We start from the raw sequence: 15,783 nt of genomic DNA, 5'->3' as shown, positions 1-15,783 counted from the left end.
GTAGTTTGATTTAGGGTTTATTCCCAATTCTAAGAGGGGTTGGCATTTGGTTTTTGCCAGATGCTAGTTTATGATTAACACCTGACGTCAAACTGCATTCCATTCTTTGGAAATGTTCTCAAGAGGATGTCAAAACACCAATAACATAAAAAATGTCACCAAGCACAATAATATGTCTGAGCAGTGTGTCAACGCCAACAAATCTCGAGAGGTGGCATCCATATCTGTCCATATTCATTGTCATTGCGATCTGGTGGTCAGTCTTGCGTACTTAGTTGATGCCTGTCATCGTATCCCTATTGTGTGGATCGGTGCTCATGATGTCAATCACTGGACTGTCTGGTCCAGACTCAGTTCTTTACAGACTGCCGTCATATAGCTGGACTATTGCTGTGTACGGCGTTAAACGACAAACAAACAAACAAGTAGTTTGATGCCACCGATGAAGAAGGGGCTTGATTCCTGGCTGCGTCATACCAAAAAACGTTAAAGATAGTATTTGTTGTTTCCCTGTCCGGTCCTCGGCATGAAGATGCTAAAACAAGGACTGGTCGGCTCGGAGTAAACTGTGTCTGAGTGGGGTATTCGTGTTAAACTGCGGCATGGTACGAGTCTCAGTTACTATAAATACTATAAAATCGGTATTTGTCCCGACTTGTTTACACATGCACGTCGCTATATAAGACGCTTTGTGCTATAATCTTGAACGCGATTTAAACCCCATTTCATCTTACCTTGGAAATATTAATAGTGAGTTCTATTGTTCCACCTTTTTAAGTGTAAGAAATACACACGCGCTAGCACCAAAAACACAGGCATGAAAGTGATGAGATGTTCTCTGTTGACGTAAACGGATAAAAAAAATGTTTCCGCGCTGTCATCTCCAACAGCCATCCATGCGGACATGGTGTCATCTTTCGGGGATGATGCTCCTTCCCTTGCCACTCTAAAGAGGTGGGCGCCGGATTTCAAAAGGGGAAGAGAGAGCCCAGAAGATCAGACAGGCCTTCAACTGTCAGCACAAAGGGAAATGTTTATCAAATACACGATGATATCTGGATGATCGACGGCTCACCACGTAGACGTTGAGAACACTCTGAAGAATGACATGGGGCCCCGTTCCACAAAGCAATCATAGCGCTACGACAGTCGTAAGTCAATGTTAAAGTATTGGAGTTACGATCGTCTTAGCGCTACAATCGCTTTGTGGAACGGGGCCCTGAGCATGACACAGATTTCATGACGCTGAGTTCCAAGGCTTCTGACTCAACGGTCAAGGCAGTGGAAACATCCAACATCTCCTCCTCTGGAGAAGGCAAAGTATGTTCCATCAGCTGGCAAAGTGATGGCTTCGGCTTTCTGAGATTGCAAAGGGATTCCTACCTCCCACAAGGTCATGCCATTACTAGCCAATATTGTGCTAACCTGCGCAAATAACTGCGTGAGAATATGTATACCTGTGCAAAAGCGTGTTGAAGTCATTTTTGCAATGCATGTGGATATGAATTCATTGAAGAGCTTCCGTGTTCACCAGATTTGACACTGTCAGATTTCTCATCATACTTGAAGAAAGAACTATGTGGAAAGGATTGTGGCAAATGATGATGACGTCATTTCCTTTGTAGAGGACGTTTTAAACCACCAGGAGGAAGTGGACACCAGTAGGTTCTAGGCACTCCACCATCGTCGGCAGAAGTGTGTGGACCTCGGAGAGGATTTTGTTGAAAAATAATTAGCAGCCAACTCAATCTTAATTACTAATAGGCTCAGAACTTTTAAGCCACTCGTCGTTGCTATTACTGTGGGAAGAGGGGGGCACGGGTGGCCCAGTCGTCTAAGGCGCCGCGATTCGCTGTGCAGAGTTGAGTCCCTTTGGCACGCCAGAACCTGATTGTGGGTTCGAATCCCGGTTCACCCCGATTATGTTTCTAGGTTTGTCAGCACCATACCCGTGCTCGTAGGTTTCACCGAAGTGGTAAACGTCTGACACCTGCATCACTTCGGGCTTTCCTCCCACATTGGGCTGACACGCCGTGATATTACTGGAATAATGTTAAAAGCGGAGGTAAACCCAACTCACTCACTCACTCACTTCTGTGGGAAGAGGTACCTAACGGATATTCAAACGGAAACATGACGCGATGATGTCACAACCAAAGGGGGATAAGCAATCAGAGAAAACATGAACACCATGAGATGTATATCTGAACGTTGATAAGTTTTATTTCCTCTTTGTAAATATTTTATAAATACTCAAAACAAGTAACGCCCGTGTTTTCAAACTGATCGTACTTGTCTATTGTCCTCGCCTGTAAAAGCCGGACACAACGAGCTACATATGTGCTAGTGTTGAAAGTATTTAATGAAACATTGACAAAGTGCAAATGACATGATTCAGCTCAAGAACTGAGTTGCAAATATATAAGTGCATGTTGTTTTACACCGCAGTCAGCAACATCCAAGCAATATTACCACTCTGTTCTCTTCCGTCCCTTCATAAAACTAGCAATGATTGCTGCATGGGGACCTATTGTTGGCCAGATTCCAACCGGGTTGCAAGTTTTGTTCGTTTGTTGTTTAACGCCGCACTCAGCAATATTTCAGCCATATGACGGCAGTTTGTAAATAATCGAGTCTGGACCAGATCACAAGCATCGATCTACGCAATTGGGATACGATGATATGCACCGAACAAGTCAGCGAGCCTGACCACCCGATCCCGTTAGTCGCCTCTTACAAGCATAGTCGCCTGTTACAGCAAGTATGGGTTGCTGGAGACCTGTTCTAACCCGGATCTTCACGGGTCAGTTTGCAAGAAAATGATAGCATATATAGTGATATGTTACAATGAATATACTAGACACACACCACAATAGAGAGACAGGACAAGATGTACTGTAAATTGACAATCTTTTAGCATACTTATATAGTTTTTATATTTGACACGCTGTTGAAACAAATATTTTAGCAATGATAGAACATGTTAAATAATCTTCAAACTTGAAGGATCTGTGATAAATATGATAGCTAGCGGCCTCTGGCATGAATTCTTGTGATGGAGAAATATGCCTTTATTAAAGCTTTCCTTGGACAGTTTTCTGAGAAAAGCATGTGACTTAAGGGTCAACACGGGTTGAACAACTACAGTGTTCAAATAACATTGCCAGCCTGTTCAATAAAGTACTGTCTCTCCTTAGTTTACCCCAGGGAGTGACCACACTTAAACATGTCCTAATCTTAAAATACTTCCTCGGCTGGTTCCACCTTTTATTGCCTGATAGTGCAGTTGGCCTACAATGTCGTTAGTTTGAGAGGCATTTCTTTGAAGCTGACGGATGACAAAGTATAGTGTATAATAAAGAAATTGTTATCCACATATTTTTGCAACTAAAAAGTCATGGAAAATACAGGTGAAAACCCAGTTCGCTTGACATGTGAAATGTAAGGTATTTTAAGTTTTCGTCTGAAGGAATTAAGATAGTGCAGATTGCCTACAGTGTAGTTTTCTAGAGCTGTCCGCCTACAAAAGTGCATCTAGAAATAAGCAGTTCTGATATGCTCTACAAAAATAACCCCTCAAAAGTAGTAAATATCTTAGTGTTGCCGACATCCATATAAAGTTAATACCAAAAATGAATTGGTCATTTCAACAAGCGAACGCCATTTTCCAACAAGACAACGCCCGACCTCACACGGCAAGACTCACAACAGTCTTCTCTCAGGAATCACAACATCCAGGTACTGCCATGGCCCACCAGGTCTCCAGACTTGACCCCAGTCGAGCATTTGTGGGATGCACAGGATCAACGACTGCGTTTACGTCAGCAACCACCACAGAACCGCCAAACCACAGTTGGCACAAGCATTGCAGGCAGAGTGGGTGAACATTCCCCAGGCCACAAAATCGGGATCTGATTGCCTCCAAGGTACGACGATGCCAGTCAGTTTTGGACTCTAATTGAGGCCATACCAGATATTGAGAATAGATGACCTTCACTTTGAAAACTGTTCCATGTGTGCCATGTGGAACCTGGGCCAATGACAATGATGTGTGCCAATTTTGAATAATCCATTACCATCACTGGATTATTTATATGATATATAAACTATAATCTAATATCACTTATGTGTTTTGATTTTTGCAGAGTATATATCTTATGAAGACATACGTGGTTCGTTTGACGTTTTATGGATTGATTTGACCGGTCTATGGAGGTGTCCTTAGTGTCCACAGAGAGTATCGGAGTAAAAAACCTGGTTTACTATATTCACCCATAGTGATCGGTAATAACTATGCTATTTCATATCATAGCAGTGGGGTGAGAAATATAAACTAGCTTTATTTCCTCATGCTGTTTTTAAGAATGTTTGCTTTAACGACAGAACAGTGAGTGAGTATGGTTTTACACCGCTTTTAGCAATATTCAAGCAATATCACGGCGGGGGACACCAGAAATGGGCTTAACATATTGGAGCCATATGGGGAATCGAACCCGGGTCTTCGGCGTGACGAGCGAACGCTTTAACCACTAGGCTATCCCACGGCCCCCAATGAGAGATTACAATACATAGTGTTGTAATCGTACTAATGTAAGAATGGTGTCACTGAATTTAATGAAGGGGATCTAATTAAGTCCAATGTATTATTGAAGGCTAAAGTTTATTACTGCCTGATCGGGGGCTGTCGTTGAGCATAGTAGTTAAAGCTTTCGCTCGTCACGTCGAAGACCCCGGTTCGATTCCCAACATGGGTACAATGTGTGAAGCCCATTCCTGGTGTCCCCCGCCATGATGTTGCTGGAAAATGCTAAAAGCGGCGTAAAACCAAACTCACTACCGCCTCATCTTGGTGCAGCCTCCGCATGTTGAAAGTACCAGATCTTTGGCTTAACTGCACATTTGGTCATTGCCATATCACGTGTGCATGCGAGTTACGTGGTCTCACTCAAAGTCTTTATTGGTGAGCCCTCTACCCTTTTTCCTAACTTTTTTAAGTTTTCTTGATAGGTCAGCACGACCATTCTTGACAAGGGCACGCTCCAGGTCCTTGATAAGATCAACACTCTTCTTGGTTGCTTTCATGCTCTGGTACCACCTCAACAAGAGGAGGAACACGGCACTGACATCCTCATCTCTTGCATCCTGCTTGATCTTGGATATTGTGTCAAAGTTCATACCGAGGGTGATGAGGACATTCTGGCAGTCTCGTAAAGTCACGTGCCTTCCCAACACAAGGAAACTCTTTTCGGTCAGAATTTGATGTTCTAGAACAGAAACCCCCAACACATTATCTTAATAAAAGATGAATGATAAGAAGCTACTTTTGGCATGATTGTATACTTTGCTATTGGTGTACATGTTAGGTGTTTGAAACTAGAATGTTTATTAGGTCAACTTATGATCAAACCAGACGCTGTTTGGATGACATTATAACATATTCAGAGCAGCAAATAGAAGAGATTATCATACCTCCATGTCAGAATGATGAGATCTGATCGGTTCACCTGAACTTGATAAAATATTATGTATCCCGCCTTTAAGCCTTAGGGAAATAAATTTCCCAGAGGGGGAATTAATCAGAATTATCTCTTATACCCCGCCACGAGCAAGTCAGGCTGTACTTTGATTTCTGAGAGAGAGAAATGTTTTTTCGCCGCTTTTAGCAATATTCCAGCAATATCACGGCGGTGATACAGCAATCACACATGTGGGGTATCGAACCCGGGGCTTCGGCATGACGAGCGAACGCTTTAACCACTAGGCTACCAAACCGCTCCTACTTGAGAAAGAAGTATTCAGGTTTACCGTGTTCAGGGGCAGACGATGCACCAGTGTCTGACTCAGGCACGGACACACTCCTTGATAGTCTTGATGCAGTGGAACCAGATACTCCCTCATTTGCTTCTGGCACAGTTAATGATTCACTCCTTCTCATTCGTGGTGGTGCATCACTGTGTCTCTCAGATCCTTCAGTATTATAACCAGTATCGCTTGACCCACCGGATGAAGACGTTGTCTCGCTGTCACTAATCCTAGGTGGTTCTTGAGGTGTCCTTGAAGGGGAGTTCTTGGTTTGTTCTGTGGTCGGGACTGACTCAATTCTATATTGGCATAAGTTTTTGATTTCCTTTATGTTATATCCAGGTTCAGGATAGTTGAAGTGGACTTCGTGAACCCGTTGTGCACCAATGGAAACCTCCACAACACTGTAAACAGTTCCAGCTGATGCCTTCTGTGTCCTGAACTGTATGCAGTTATTCCTCAACTGAGATTTGTATGCAAATGTGTACTTAGTTTTCTTTACTTGGTCTGCACTCCTCATATTTCCTGACAGATGCACTCGTATCCTGTCCTTTAGATGTATCGGAAAGTTCCCTGACCTACTTCCAATGATCTCAAAATAGTTCCTTTGCTGCCTGGCTTCAGCTACCTGGTTTGCAGAAGGGGATTCTACAAGCTCAACAGTGAGCCATCTGTCACGGTTCTCTTTTGAGATGTACATTAGAACAGTACACATGTCCATCTTTCTGGCCTGGAACATAGCTGCCTCTCTCAGGGCTGATGAAGCTACGCCTTGCCGAACACAGGCCACTTGGCAACTGAAAGACAATAATAAGTCCTGGAAAAGTGCATCAACTAATTTAACCTGAAGCTATATGGTTGCAATAAAAACAACTTTATATGATTCTATGTGGCTGGTAAAGTGTATGTTAACATCAGTGTCACGTGTATATTATTTTAACGTTAAATATTCATGGCTGTCTGGTACTCAATATGACGAATGAAACATTCAACACTGACATTACATCAAGTAAGTGTTTCATGTTCGTATACCTCACCTTGTAGTATTGTTCACGGTGTGAGTCATCACCGCAAATCCTTTGAAGGAACTCTCTTTCTCAATGTCTCTGATGACGTAATTATTATTTTCAATACTTATGCCTTTTAATTCATAATCCTCTTCTGACAAATCTGCAATTGGTAGCTGGACAGATGTGTCTATTCTGAATACATTTTCCATTTTGTGTCGTACACTCAGAATATCAGACAGAGCATAGATCCCCTCAAATGCTGTTGGGTCATAAGCTCTGTACCATTTCAGTCTGTCTGTGTCCACGGGCTGTACCTGAAAGCGGGTGAAGTTCAACATGGTATATCTGATGTCCACATCAGGGATGTGAATTGGGGCATATAATTATATCTATGGGATTGCAAGGATATATAGGGAAACAACATTGTATTCCCTTTGATATACAAAGGATGTGCGCTTTTCGGTATAAATACTACCCAATCAGCGGTTCTTACACGAATGTAACTGAATACTAAGAATAGCATTTAACTGAATGTGAATATTTAGAATAGCAATAATTACATAAAATATTCGTGATATGACTGAGCTCAATCTGAGGTGAGCGTCAATTGTATTTTTATTTACAACCACCATTATAATTCATTGTCATCCTATCAGCATTTACCTTAACTGAGATAGTCATCTCGGTGTCCACAGCACCTTCTGGGATGTGCACTTTGATGCATTTGTCCTTGGCAGAGACGAATGTAAACGCATTCCTAGAAATTCTCTTAAACTCTGGTATTGGGCGCGCATAGGCAACGAAATACTTTCCACTCTGTACTGGGAATTTCAGAAGATAATCCTGAAAAAAGGATGTCATGAAAAACTGGACATCTGAGGTTTCTAATATCTCAACAAATGTCAATGGTATACACGTTTATCGTACAATGGACTTTGCCCAGCTGAATATTTTGACATCTTACAAAGAAACTGCTGCACCAAATTTGATGCAGAGATGTACAACATAACATTTTCCTTTAAGTTCTTTGTTCCCTCCCTCAACACCGTTTTGATTGTCCTGATATCCGAAACACTGGCTCGAGGTTGCAATTTCTATTTGATTTTGTATTAAGATTTTGAATTATGATTTTGTAATAAGATTTTGAAGTATGATTTTGTATTAAGGTGAGTAGAAATAGGTTTTTAACGTCGTGTTAAAGATTATTGCACTTATTTGGCGACGTGTGTGTGTCCGTGCATATGTGCGTGCGTGCGTGCGTGCGTGCGTGTGTGTGTGTGCATGCTTGTGTGGCTGCCTGTACTAGTGCGGACTGATGCCGGTTTGATAGTGATAACCCTCCAAGATACCATGCCGCAGTTTAACATGGATACCCAACTCAGACACGGTTTACTGGCTCGTAAGAGGCGACTAACGGGATCGGGTGGTCAGGATCGCTGACTTGGTTGATGCATGTCATCGTATCCCATTTGCGTGGATCTATGCTCATGATGTGAATCACTTGATTGTCTGGCCTCGATGATTTACAGACCGCCGTTAGATAACAGGAATATTGCTAAGTGTGGCGTTAAACAGCACACACACACACACACACACACACACACACACACACACACACACACACACACACCAGCCACCCCCCCACCCCCCACCCACCCAAACCCCCCACCCCCCACCCACCCCACCCCCCACCCCACCCACCCCACACACACAAAACTGACTCGGAACCGACCAATCCTTTAAAGGCTAGCAAGCAAGACAGGGTATCCAGTACCATCTGACGTCTTTTCGTGTGACGCGCCCGGGAATCGAACCATCGACCTTTCAGTTCTACGGACAGACGCTCCCTAAGGGATGTCATCAGTATTAGGCTTATACAAAAATTGTAAGAAAAATCATAGTTTTGTACCTCGTACTGTGCCGGCACTGGCGTCCAACCATCATCCCCACATACCATGACGTGGAACCGGAAGAGGACATTAACATCGAGTCTCGTGGTTGGCAATACGAGCGGGATCTGTAGGAACTTTGGATTGCAGTTCAAAGATTTTATTTCCTCGCCTTCCAAGCTGTAAACATCGCTGACCATGGTCTCGTCATGATAGTGTGGAAACAGTGTCAGCATCTCCGTGCGTGATTCAGCTGATAGTGGGACGGCTTGGCACTTGAATTCTGATACGACTTCGGGAACAAGAAGCTTGACACCATTTTGGAGGTCTATAGCTGTCCACTCACTGAAAAATGATATATAACTGTTAAAATATCAGAGACGTCCAGAAACAAGGATCCAGTTCTGTGAATGTTAAAACATGCAACGTTTCAAATTCTCTTGAACTCTGGTATTGGGCGCGTATAGGCAACGAAATAATTTCCACTCTGTACTGGGAATTTCAGGAAATAATCCTGATAAAAGGATGTCAGTAAAAACTGGAAATCTGAGGTTTTCTAATTTCTCACCAAAGATCAATGGTTTCATGAGTGTATTTTGTGATAAACCTGTCGCAAATAACAGCTGACATGTAGTCTTGTCTACAAATATAAAACGTGAATGGATAATCAGTCACGATTATCTGCCCAAACAGATACCATTGAGCGTAATAGGTAAAATAGCGGAGAAAATTATATGAATGGATCACTGAAATTCTGTGATGACACCGGGTGTTCGCGGAAAGGGTAGACCTGTCCTGCTCTACCGATAGCACCCGCAACTGACACAATTTGCATAAGGAGGAGGTTTTTGTTGTTTAATAACACACGATAGTACTCTTGCCATGCGACGGCGCGTAATGTATGGGCACGTGACATATGCATCTAACGCATATCTTGTAAAGAGTATGTTCGATAAAAGTCCCTAATATTACCTGTACTATATGTTTCCTTTGTGTTTTTTTAGGCAAACAATTTGACTTGCCTTCGCGTGTGTTTGTGACGGGTGCCACCCGGGGGGCTTGATACGCTGACCTACGCCTGGTATTATCACTATTGGTTAGTTGTTCATAAATACATGCTCATGATATAGTCGGAATCATACAGTGAACTGCTTTTAGCAGAGAATTCTTACGATTATAGAAAGGTATTTTATCGCTTTTTCTTTAAGGACAGAATATGTCAGTTATAAGGTAACTGAAAATTATATATATTTTTAAAAACGACAAACATACACTGGTTGGACCTCTGCTCTCTCCAAACACTCTTCCTCTTTCCCCCCCTCTTCTTCTTCTTCTTCTTCTTTTTCTTCTTCGCTGGTATATTCCTCAAAACTGTCGTCGTATTGATACTCACTATCATCATCATCAACCTCCCTGTGAAAATGTTAATACGTCCTCTTCAACAGATAATTGAAACACGTAATCATTGTTTATAAACCACATGTTTGCTAAAAACAATAGTTTTAGAACATGAACAAAAAGTGCAAAAGGTGAAATGGGGATTAACGCCGCTTTAAAGATTATTTCACTCATATAGCGAACATGCGCACGCATGCACGTCGGAACCACCGACCTGAACAACAGGAACTGTTACAAGAATTGATAATTACTCTTCATATTTAACAGCGTCTCCTCCAATGTCATCTCTCCAACTGGACCCCAAACTGAAACAAAATGTGAACCGAAATAATTTCTACTACATCAGGTGAGGTGAGGTTAGGGTAGGGTGAGGTGAGGTGAGGTGAAGTGTGGTTGGGTAGGGTGAGGTAGGTTGAGGTGAGGTGAGGTGAGGTGAAATTGGGGTGAGATGAGGTTTGGGTATGGTGAGGTGAGGTGAAGTGAAGTGAGGTTGGGTAGAGTGAGGTGAGGTGAGATTGGGGTAGGGTGAGGTGAGGTGAGGTTAGGTTGAGTTCGGGTGAGGTGAGGTGAAGTGTGGTTGGGTAGGGTGAGGTAGGTTGAGGTGAGGTGAGATGAGGTAAGATTGGGGTAGGGTGAGGTGAGGTTTGGGTAGGGTGAGGTGAGGTGAGGTGAAATGAAGTGTGGTTAGGTAGGGTGAGGTGAGGTTGGGTAGGGTGATGATGGGTAGGGTGAGGTAGGGTGAGGTGAGATTGGGATAGGGTGAGGTTGGCTAGGGTGAGGTGAGGTGAGGTAGGATGAGGTGAGTTGAGGTGAAATGGGATTTAATGTTGCGTTTAAGATTATTGCGCTCATATAGCGACGTGCATGCACGTGTGTGCGTGTGCGTGCGAGTATGTGTGTGTGTGTGCGTGCGAGTATGTGTGTGTGACTGCTTGTATTAGTCCTTACTCATGCTGGTTTCATAGCGTGAGCCATCTGAGATGCCATGCGGCAGTTTAACACTGATACCTAGCCTTATTTATGAACTAAGAGGGCAAACATATCGGGATTCATAAATCATATGTGCCCTAGGGTCATATCACGTCACGAGACAACAGTGTATTGTTTCCGTCATCCGGGCGTCATTGTTGACGTCATTCGAATCCTACTGTGACGTGAGATCGGAATGACGTCACACTAGAAACGACGTCATAGCTGAAGATTGTTGACGTCTTCGACAAATTGTGGTTTCGCTGTTGTTGCGACTTGCTGTCATTATAGGTAAACACTAAAATTCGTCTCTGTATGTAGATATCATTGGTACGTAATAGAACATTATATTCGTGTTCATGTAATACTATTTGTACGACACGAGTGGCCTTGATATAGTATGACATGAACACTCATATAATATCCTCTATGTACGTCTATTAAGGTATGTAGATTATGTATGTAGAGTACCTGCTTTCTCCGGGTATGGTGCTCAACTCACTAGGGGGACAGTTTCGCACTTCTCTCCTGATGCTGTGCATCTCACTTCAGTGCCTTTAAAATGAAGAACGATATTACTCAGTCTTTGTTAGGAAAAACAGGCAAACACACAAGGACAGAAGTAGACCTGGGTCCATAACAAAAGACAAAACTACAGTAAGTATTACTGTCGACGGAAATAGAGTTGTTACTTGTGTTTTGTCAACAACACCTTTATGTTCATCACCACACAAAATGTACTCCAGAGTACCTTTCGAAAATGTATATATTGAACTAATATGTCAACACTGGGTATTCATGGACGAATGTACACTCTTCAAAAAAAGAAACGCACAGGTGAGTTGAGGTGAAATGGGATTTAATGTTGCGTTTAAGATTATTGCACTTATATAGCGACGTACATGCACGTGTGTGTGTGTGTGTGCGTGTGCGTGCGAGTATGTGTGTATGACTGCTTGTATTAGTCCTTACTCATGCTGGTTTCATAGCGTGGGCCATCTGAGATACCATGCCGCAGTTTAACACTGATACCCCGCCTTATTTGTGAACTACGAGGGCAATCATATCGGGGTTCATAAAAATCATATGTGACCTAGGGTCATATCACGTCACGAGACAACAATGTATTGTTTCCGTCATCTGGGCGTCATTGTTGACGTAATTCGAATCATAGTGTGACCTGAGATCGGAATGACGTCACACTAGAAACAACGTCATAGCTGAAGATGTTGTTGCGACTTGCTGTCCTTAATAGTAAACACTAAAATCCGTCTCTGTATGTAGACATCTTCGGTAATAAATCGAACATTATATTCGTGTTCATGTTATTCTATTTGTACGACACGAGTGGCCTTAATATAGTATGACATGAACACTAGCTACCCCTCTTTTTTCAATCCTGGATCCGCACTTGCCGGACACGTGTGAAATAATGTTTTCTGTACTTATAAGAATGTCGAATTAGGACTTTCGTAAAGACTCGGATTCGTGCAATTTCTGAAGCCCATTCCAGGTGTTCCCCGCCGTGATATTGTTGGAATATTGCTAAAAGCGGCGTAAAACCATACTCACTCACTTACTCACTCCAGTCGGATTTATAGGGACTTTCGGCCATCAAATATTCAATAACAACACGGACATTTGAAAACACACACTATTTTCGGACTGTTGGCCCTACTGTCCTCAATCTGACACCACTAAACTGTTTCAAGTGTGTTACTCTGACTCAGTCACGATAAGGCTGAAATATTGCCGATGTGACGACATATTGTCATTCACGCACTGCTATATGACTCACCACTTTTGCGTCCAACAAATGTACATTTCAATGTCTGATCTAGAAAATAACAGAAATTATGTCAACGTTGGCTTGTATACTCAACCTTCGAGTCAATAAATAAAAAAGAACATCGTGACCTAACACTCCACAGACATTTAGATAAATACGCACCAAGTACCATCAGTATTAAAGTTGCACATTCTTGTACCCACTCAACTGGCATATGCTTTGAGTGGGGCACATTTTCAAATCAGAATAGAATATAACCTCTGAGGGAGTTTTCCCACCACTCTGAGTTGACGACTCCCGCAGCGTGTACACGTTTTATTACTATCTCATAAATCAAGCACACCAGCGAATCGATCTTGATTTATCATTGATTGCCATTGATCCCTTGTATATTCGGCAATGTTCAGGCACGGGCTGGTGATTTATTAGAGCAAAGCGTGTGTGACAGACATTCAATGAGGACGTATTCTATAGTGTTATTAATATGTAGTTCTACTGCTTTTACAATATGAACTGATATCTAGTACACCAATTTGCTCACATTTTGTACATATTTCAAATAATCGGGACACAAAAGATCATATCTCTAGGTGGCATAACTCTCATATTTCACCCTGCTACGATCACCTGGTTAGTATAAAAAGTCAATGAGGTTACGCGTGTGTGAGCTTAAACGATATCCCTGAAGAAACCGCTTTGCTGATCATCTGTTGTTTGAGTGACTTAAGCGTTTAACTCAGTCATTCTTTTAAATGCATGTTAACTCTACTTTAACGTTCTGATTATATTTACTTTGAGACGAGATAATGCTAAGTGACGTTCCGTATCAGTGCTAGCATGGTAACCTTTAAATGTGGAATGACGTTCCACTCTTATTCAGACTGTCGACATTCTCGATTAGACTCAAGATCAATATAAATATTTTTCAAAACAAAAAAAGACATTGCGTCCACCATTGCTGTTTGAATTGAACACTCATAATGACAATATTTAGGCAGTGCTTTCATACAGATGTCCCAATGATACAGGCAATAGTTTTAGTGAAAATATTCCATTCGATTTTGTCCACTTTGATATATTTATGCAACTGACGTAGCTAAAGAAATTCCAAATGGTCTTAAAATCAACGTCATCTTCAAATAAATACATTGTTATTTTAATAAGGAATTCAGAATCACATTAAACAAAATATACCCTCCCCGCGTGTCTTTCAACACTCGCCGATATCAGTAGCACACCTTGGGTAGCCACCGGGATGGCTTCTGTGATCGAGTGTTGTCAAGTTTGATAACAAAATACTTGAAACGTACAACTTCTGGATAATAACCACTGATTTCTTGCATATAGTGACGTTTTGAGTAAATTCGCCCACCCTTATATATGGTATATATGCATGATACGTTGTGACAAGAAGCAGATTAACATTGACAACAACAGGTAATAGGTAACAAGTAGCATACAGATAATTGGATGAAGCAAAATGTACCGTGGGATTAGCAAATAGCACACGGGTAGGGAAGCCAGATGAACAGTCAGATTAGCAAATAGCACACAGATAATGTCACTCTCGAAACGTCGCTAAATGCAATAAACCAGAAGTCGTTATCCATAAAGCTGTACGTTTTCTTACTTTACTCCCAACTTCTAGATTGCCAATCCAATCAAACAGTTAACAAAATACTTAAATATGATTATGTGTATGTTAAAAAAATAATTTGCTCCTGACATTATCTGGTTAGTTTTTCTACACGCCGAGTTAAGTTGTTTTTGTTATGACGTTGCTTGGCACCTAATGTGTCGACAGACAGGAGTTTGTTGTCATGCTGGGCCTACGAAGCCAAGTTTATGACCCAACATATCCGCTGTCAGTTGGCCGACCCTATTGACATTGGCAATGTCGTGAGTTCAACACACAACTCACAATGTCAAGTTACAAGTTCTGATGGTTCCAAATGATCTTACGAGACAAGGCTACTTTTCTAGAAATAACCGATTAAGAATTCAAGGGATAATAGTGTAACACATATGTCTATAACACGTGTGTGCACATTCATAACTTAGAACGGAGACACTCAATCAGAGCGGTAACCCAACACGTCCATCAGACCGAACACACAGGCCGGTATTAATACTCCCGCCGGTATCAATACCGCTGCCTGTAAATGTATGTTAATTCAACATCGGTACATCAATCAACTGGACTGTTACTTGGAAATATGGACTATTTACTCAGATGAGGTATCAAAACGTAAAAAATATATTATTGTAACTTGTTTGAATATACACCAAGGTAAGAACATATTCACATCTTACCTAGAGACAGGCTTGTCTATATCGACGAGATCTTGTGTATCGACGAGATCACCGTAGACGTCAAGGTCAGAATGCTTCATGGTTGACAGTGTCACGTGACAGACACCCGAACTGGTAGAAGAATAATAGAGCTGTCTGGGTTATTTGAACTTATGAGGTGAGGTGAAATTGGGTTTAACGTCGCGTCCAAGATTATTGCACTTATATAGCGACGTGCATGCACGTGTATGTGTGTGTGTGGCTGCTTGTACTAGTCCGGACTGATGCCGATTTATAGTGCTAGCTCACTGAGATACCATGCCGCAGTTTAACATGAATACCCCACTCAGACACAGTATACTGACTCCGAGCCGACCAGTCCTTGTTTTAGCCCCTTAATGCCGAGCGCCAGACAGGGTAACAACAAGTACAATCTTTTAACGTCTTTTTGTATGACGCGGCCCGGGATCGAACCCTGGACCTTCCGCTCTCCGGGCGGACGCTCTACCACAAGACCACGGAGGCGGTCTGAACTTATGAAGGAGGTCAAGAACGTTGAGAGGAATGTTGTGTAGTTGTTCATGTGTCTGGCAAAGGCGTTGTTGTGACGGGGATGAGCCACTGCACAGCTGGA

At 42.2% G+C, this 15,783-nt stretch overlaps 1 protein-coding gene across 4 annotated transcripts; it reads right to left on the bottom strand.

Moving 5' to 3' along the window:
• Positions 1 to 4,770: 4,770 nt before the first annotated feature.
• LOC124138710 lies at positions 4,771 to 15,264 on the bottom strand. 4 transcript variants are annotated; one of them, XM_046505526.2, is made up of 10 exons: positions 15,171 to 15,253; positions 12,867 to 12,905; positions 11,540 to 11,623; positions 10,351 to 10,404; positions 9,974 to 10,114; positions 8,722 to 9,046; positions 7,476 to 7,655; positions 6,840 to 7,126; positions 5,806 to 6,599; positions 4,771 to 5,264 (listed from the first exon to the last, which is right to left on the bottom strand). In XM_046505526.2, the coding sequence occupies exons 3-10, from the start codon at positions 11,608 to 11,610 to the stop codon at positions 4,942 to 4,944; spliced, it is 2,175 nt and encodes a 724-aa protein (XP_046361482.2). In that variant the 5' UTR covers positions 11,611 to 11,623; positions 12,867 to 12,905; positions 15,171 to 15,253; the 3' UTR covers positions 4,771 to 4,941. The 4 variants fall into 4 exon arrangements, with proteins under 4 accessions (XP_046361482.2, XP_046361483.2, XP_048252161.1 ...); XM_046505527.2 differs by lacking the exon at positions 12,867 to 12,905 and having other exon boundaries at positions 15,171 to 15,264; XM_048396204.1 differs by lacking the exon at positions 10,351 to 10,404 and having other exon boundaries at positions 15,171 to 15,252.
• Positions 15,265 to 15,783: the final 519 nt, after the last annotated feature.

This window comes from Haliotis rufescens, unplaced genomic scaffold, assembly GCF_023055435.1.
Source record: "Haliotis rufescens isolate VD_foot unplaced genomic scaffold, xgHalRufe1.0.p SCAF_15, whole genome shotgun sequence".
NCBI lineage: Eukaryota > Metazoa > Mollusca > Gastropoda > Lepetellida > Haliotidae > Haliotis > Haliotis rufescens.
The sequence above is the reverse complement of the archived record's forward strand: the minus strand, read 5'-3'. Positions and strand labels throughout refer to the sequence as shown.

Bases quoted from the DNA above. Each gene is read 5' to 3' on its own strand.
- LOC124138710 (XM_046505527.2), bottom strand. From the start codon at position 11,610: ATGCACAGCATCAGGAGAGAAGTGCGAAACTGTCCCCCTAGTGAGTTG. The intron at 7,656-8,721 runs GTACAAAACTAT...TCCTTTTTTCAG, and splicing joins CAGTGCCGGCACAGTACGAG to GATTATCTTCTGAAATTCCC. The intron at 6,600-6,839 runs GTGAGGTATACG...ATTGTCTTTCAG, and splicing joins ACCGTGAACAATACTACAAG to TTGCCAAGTGGCCTGTGTTC.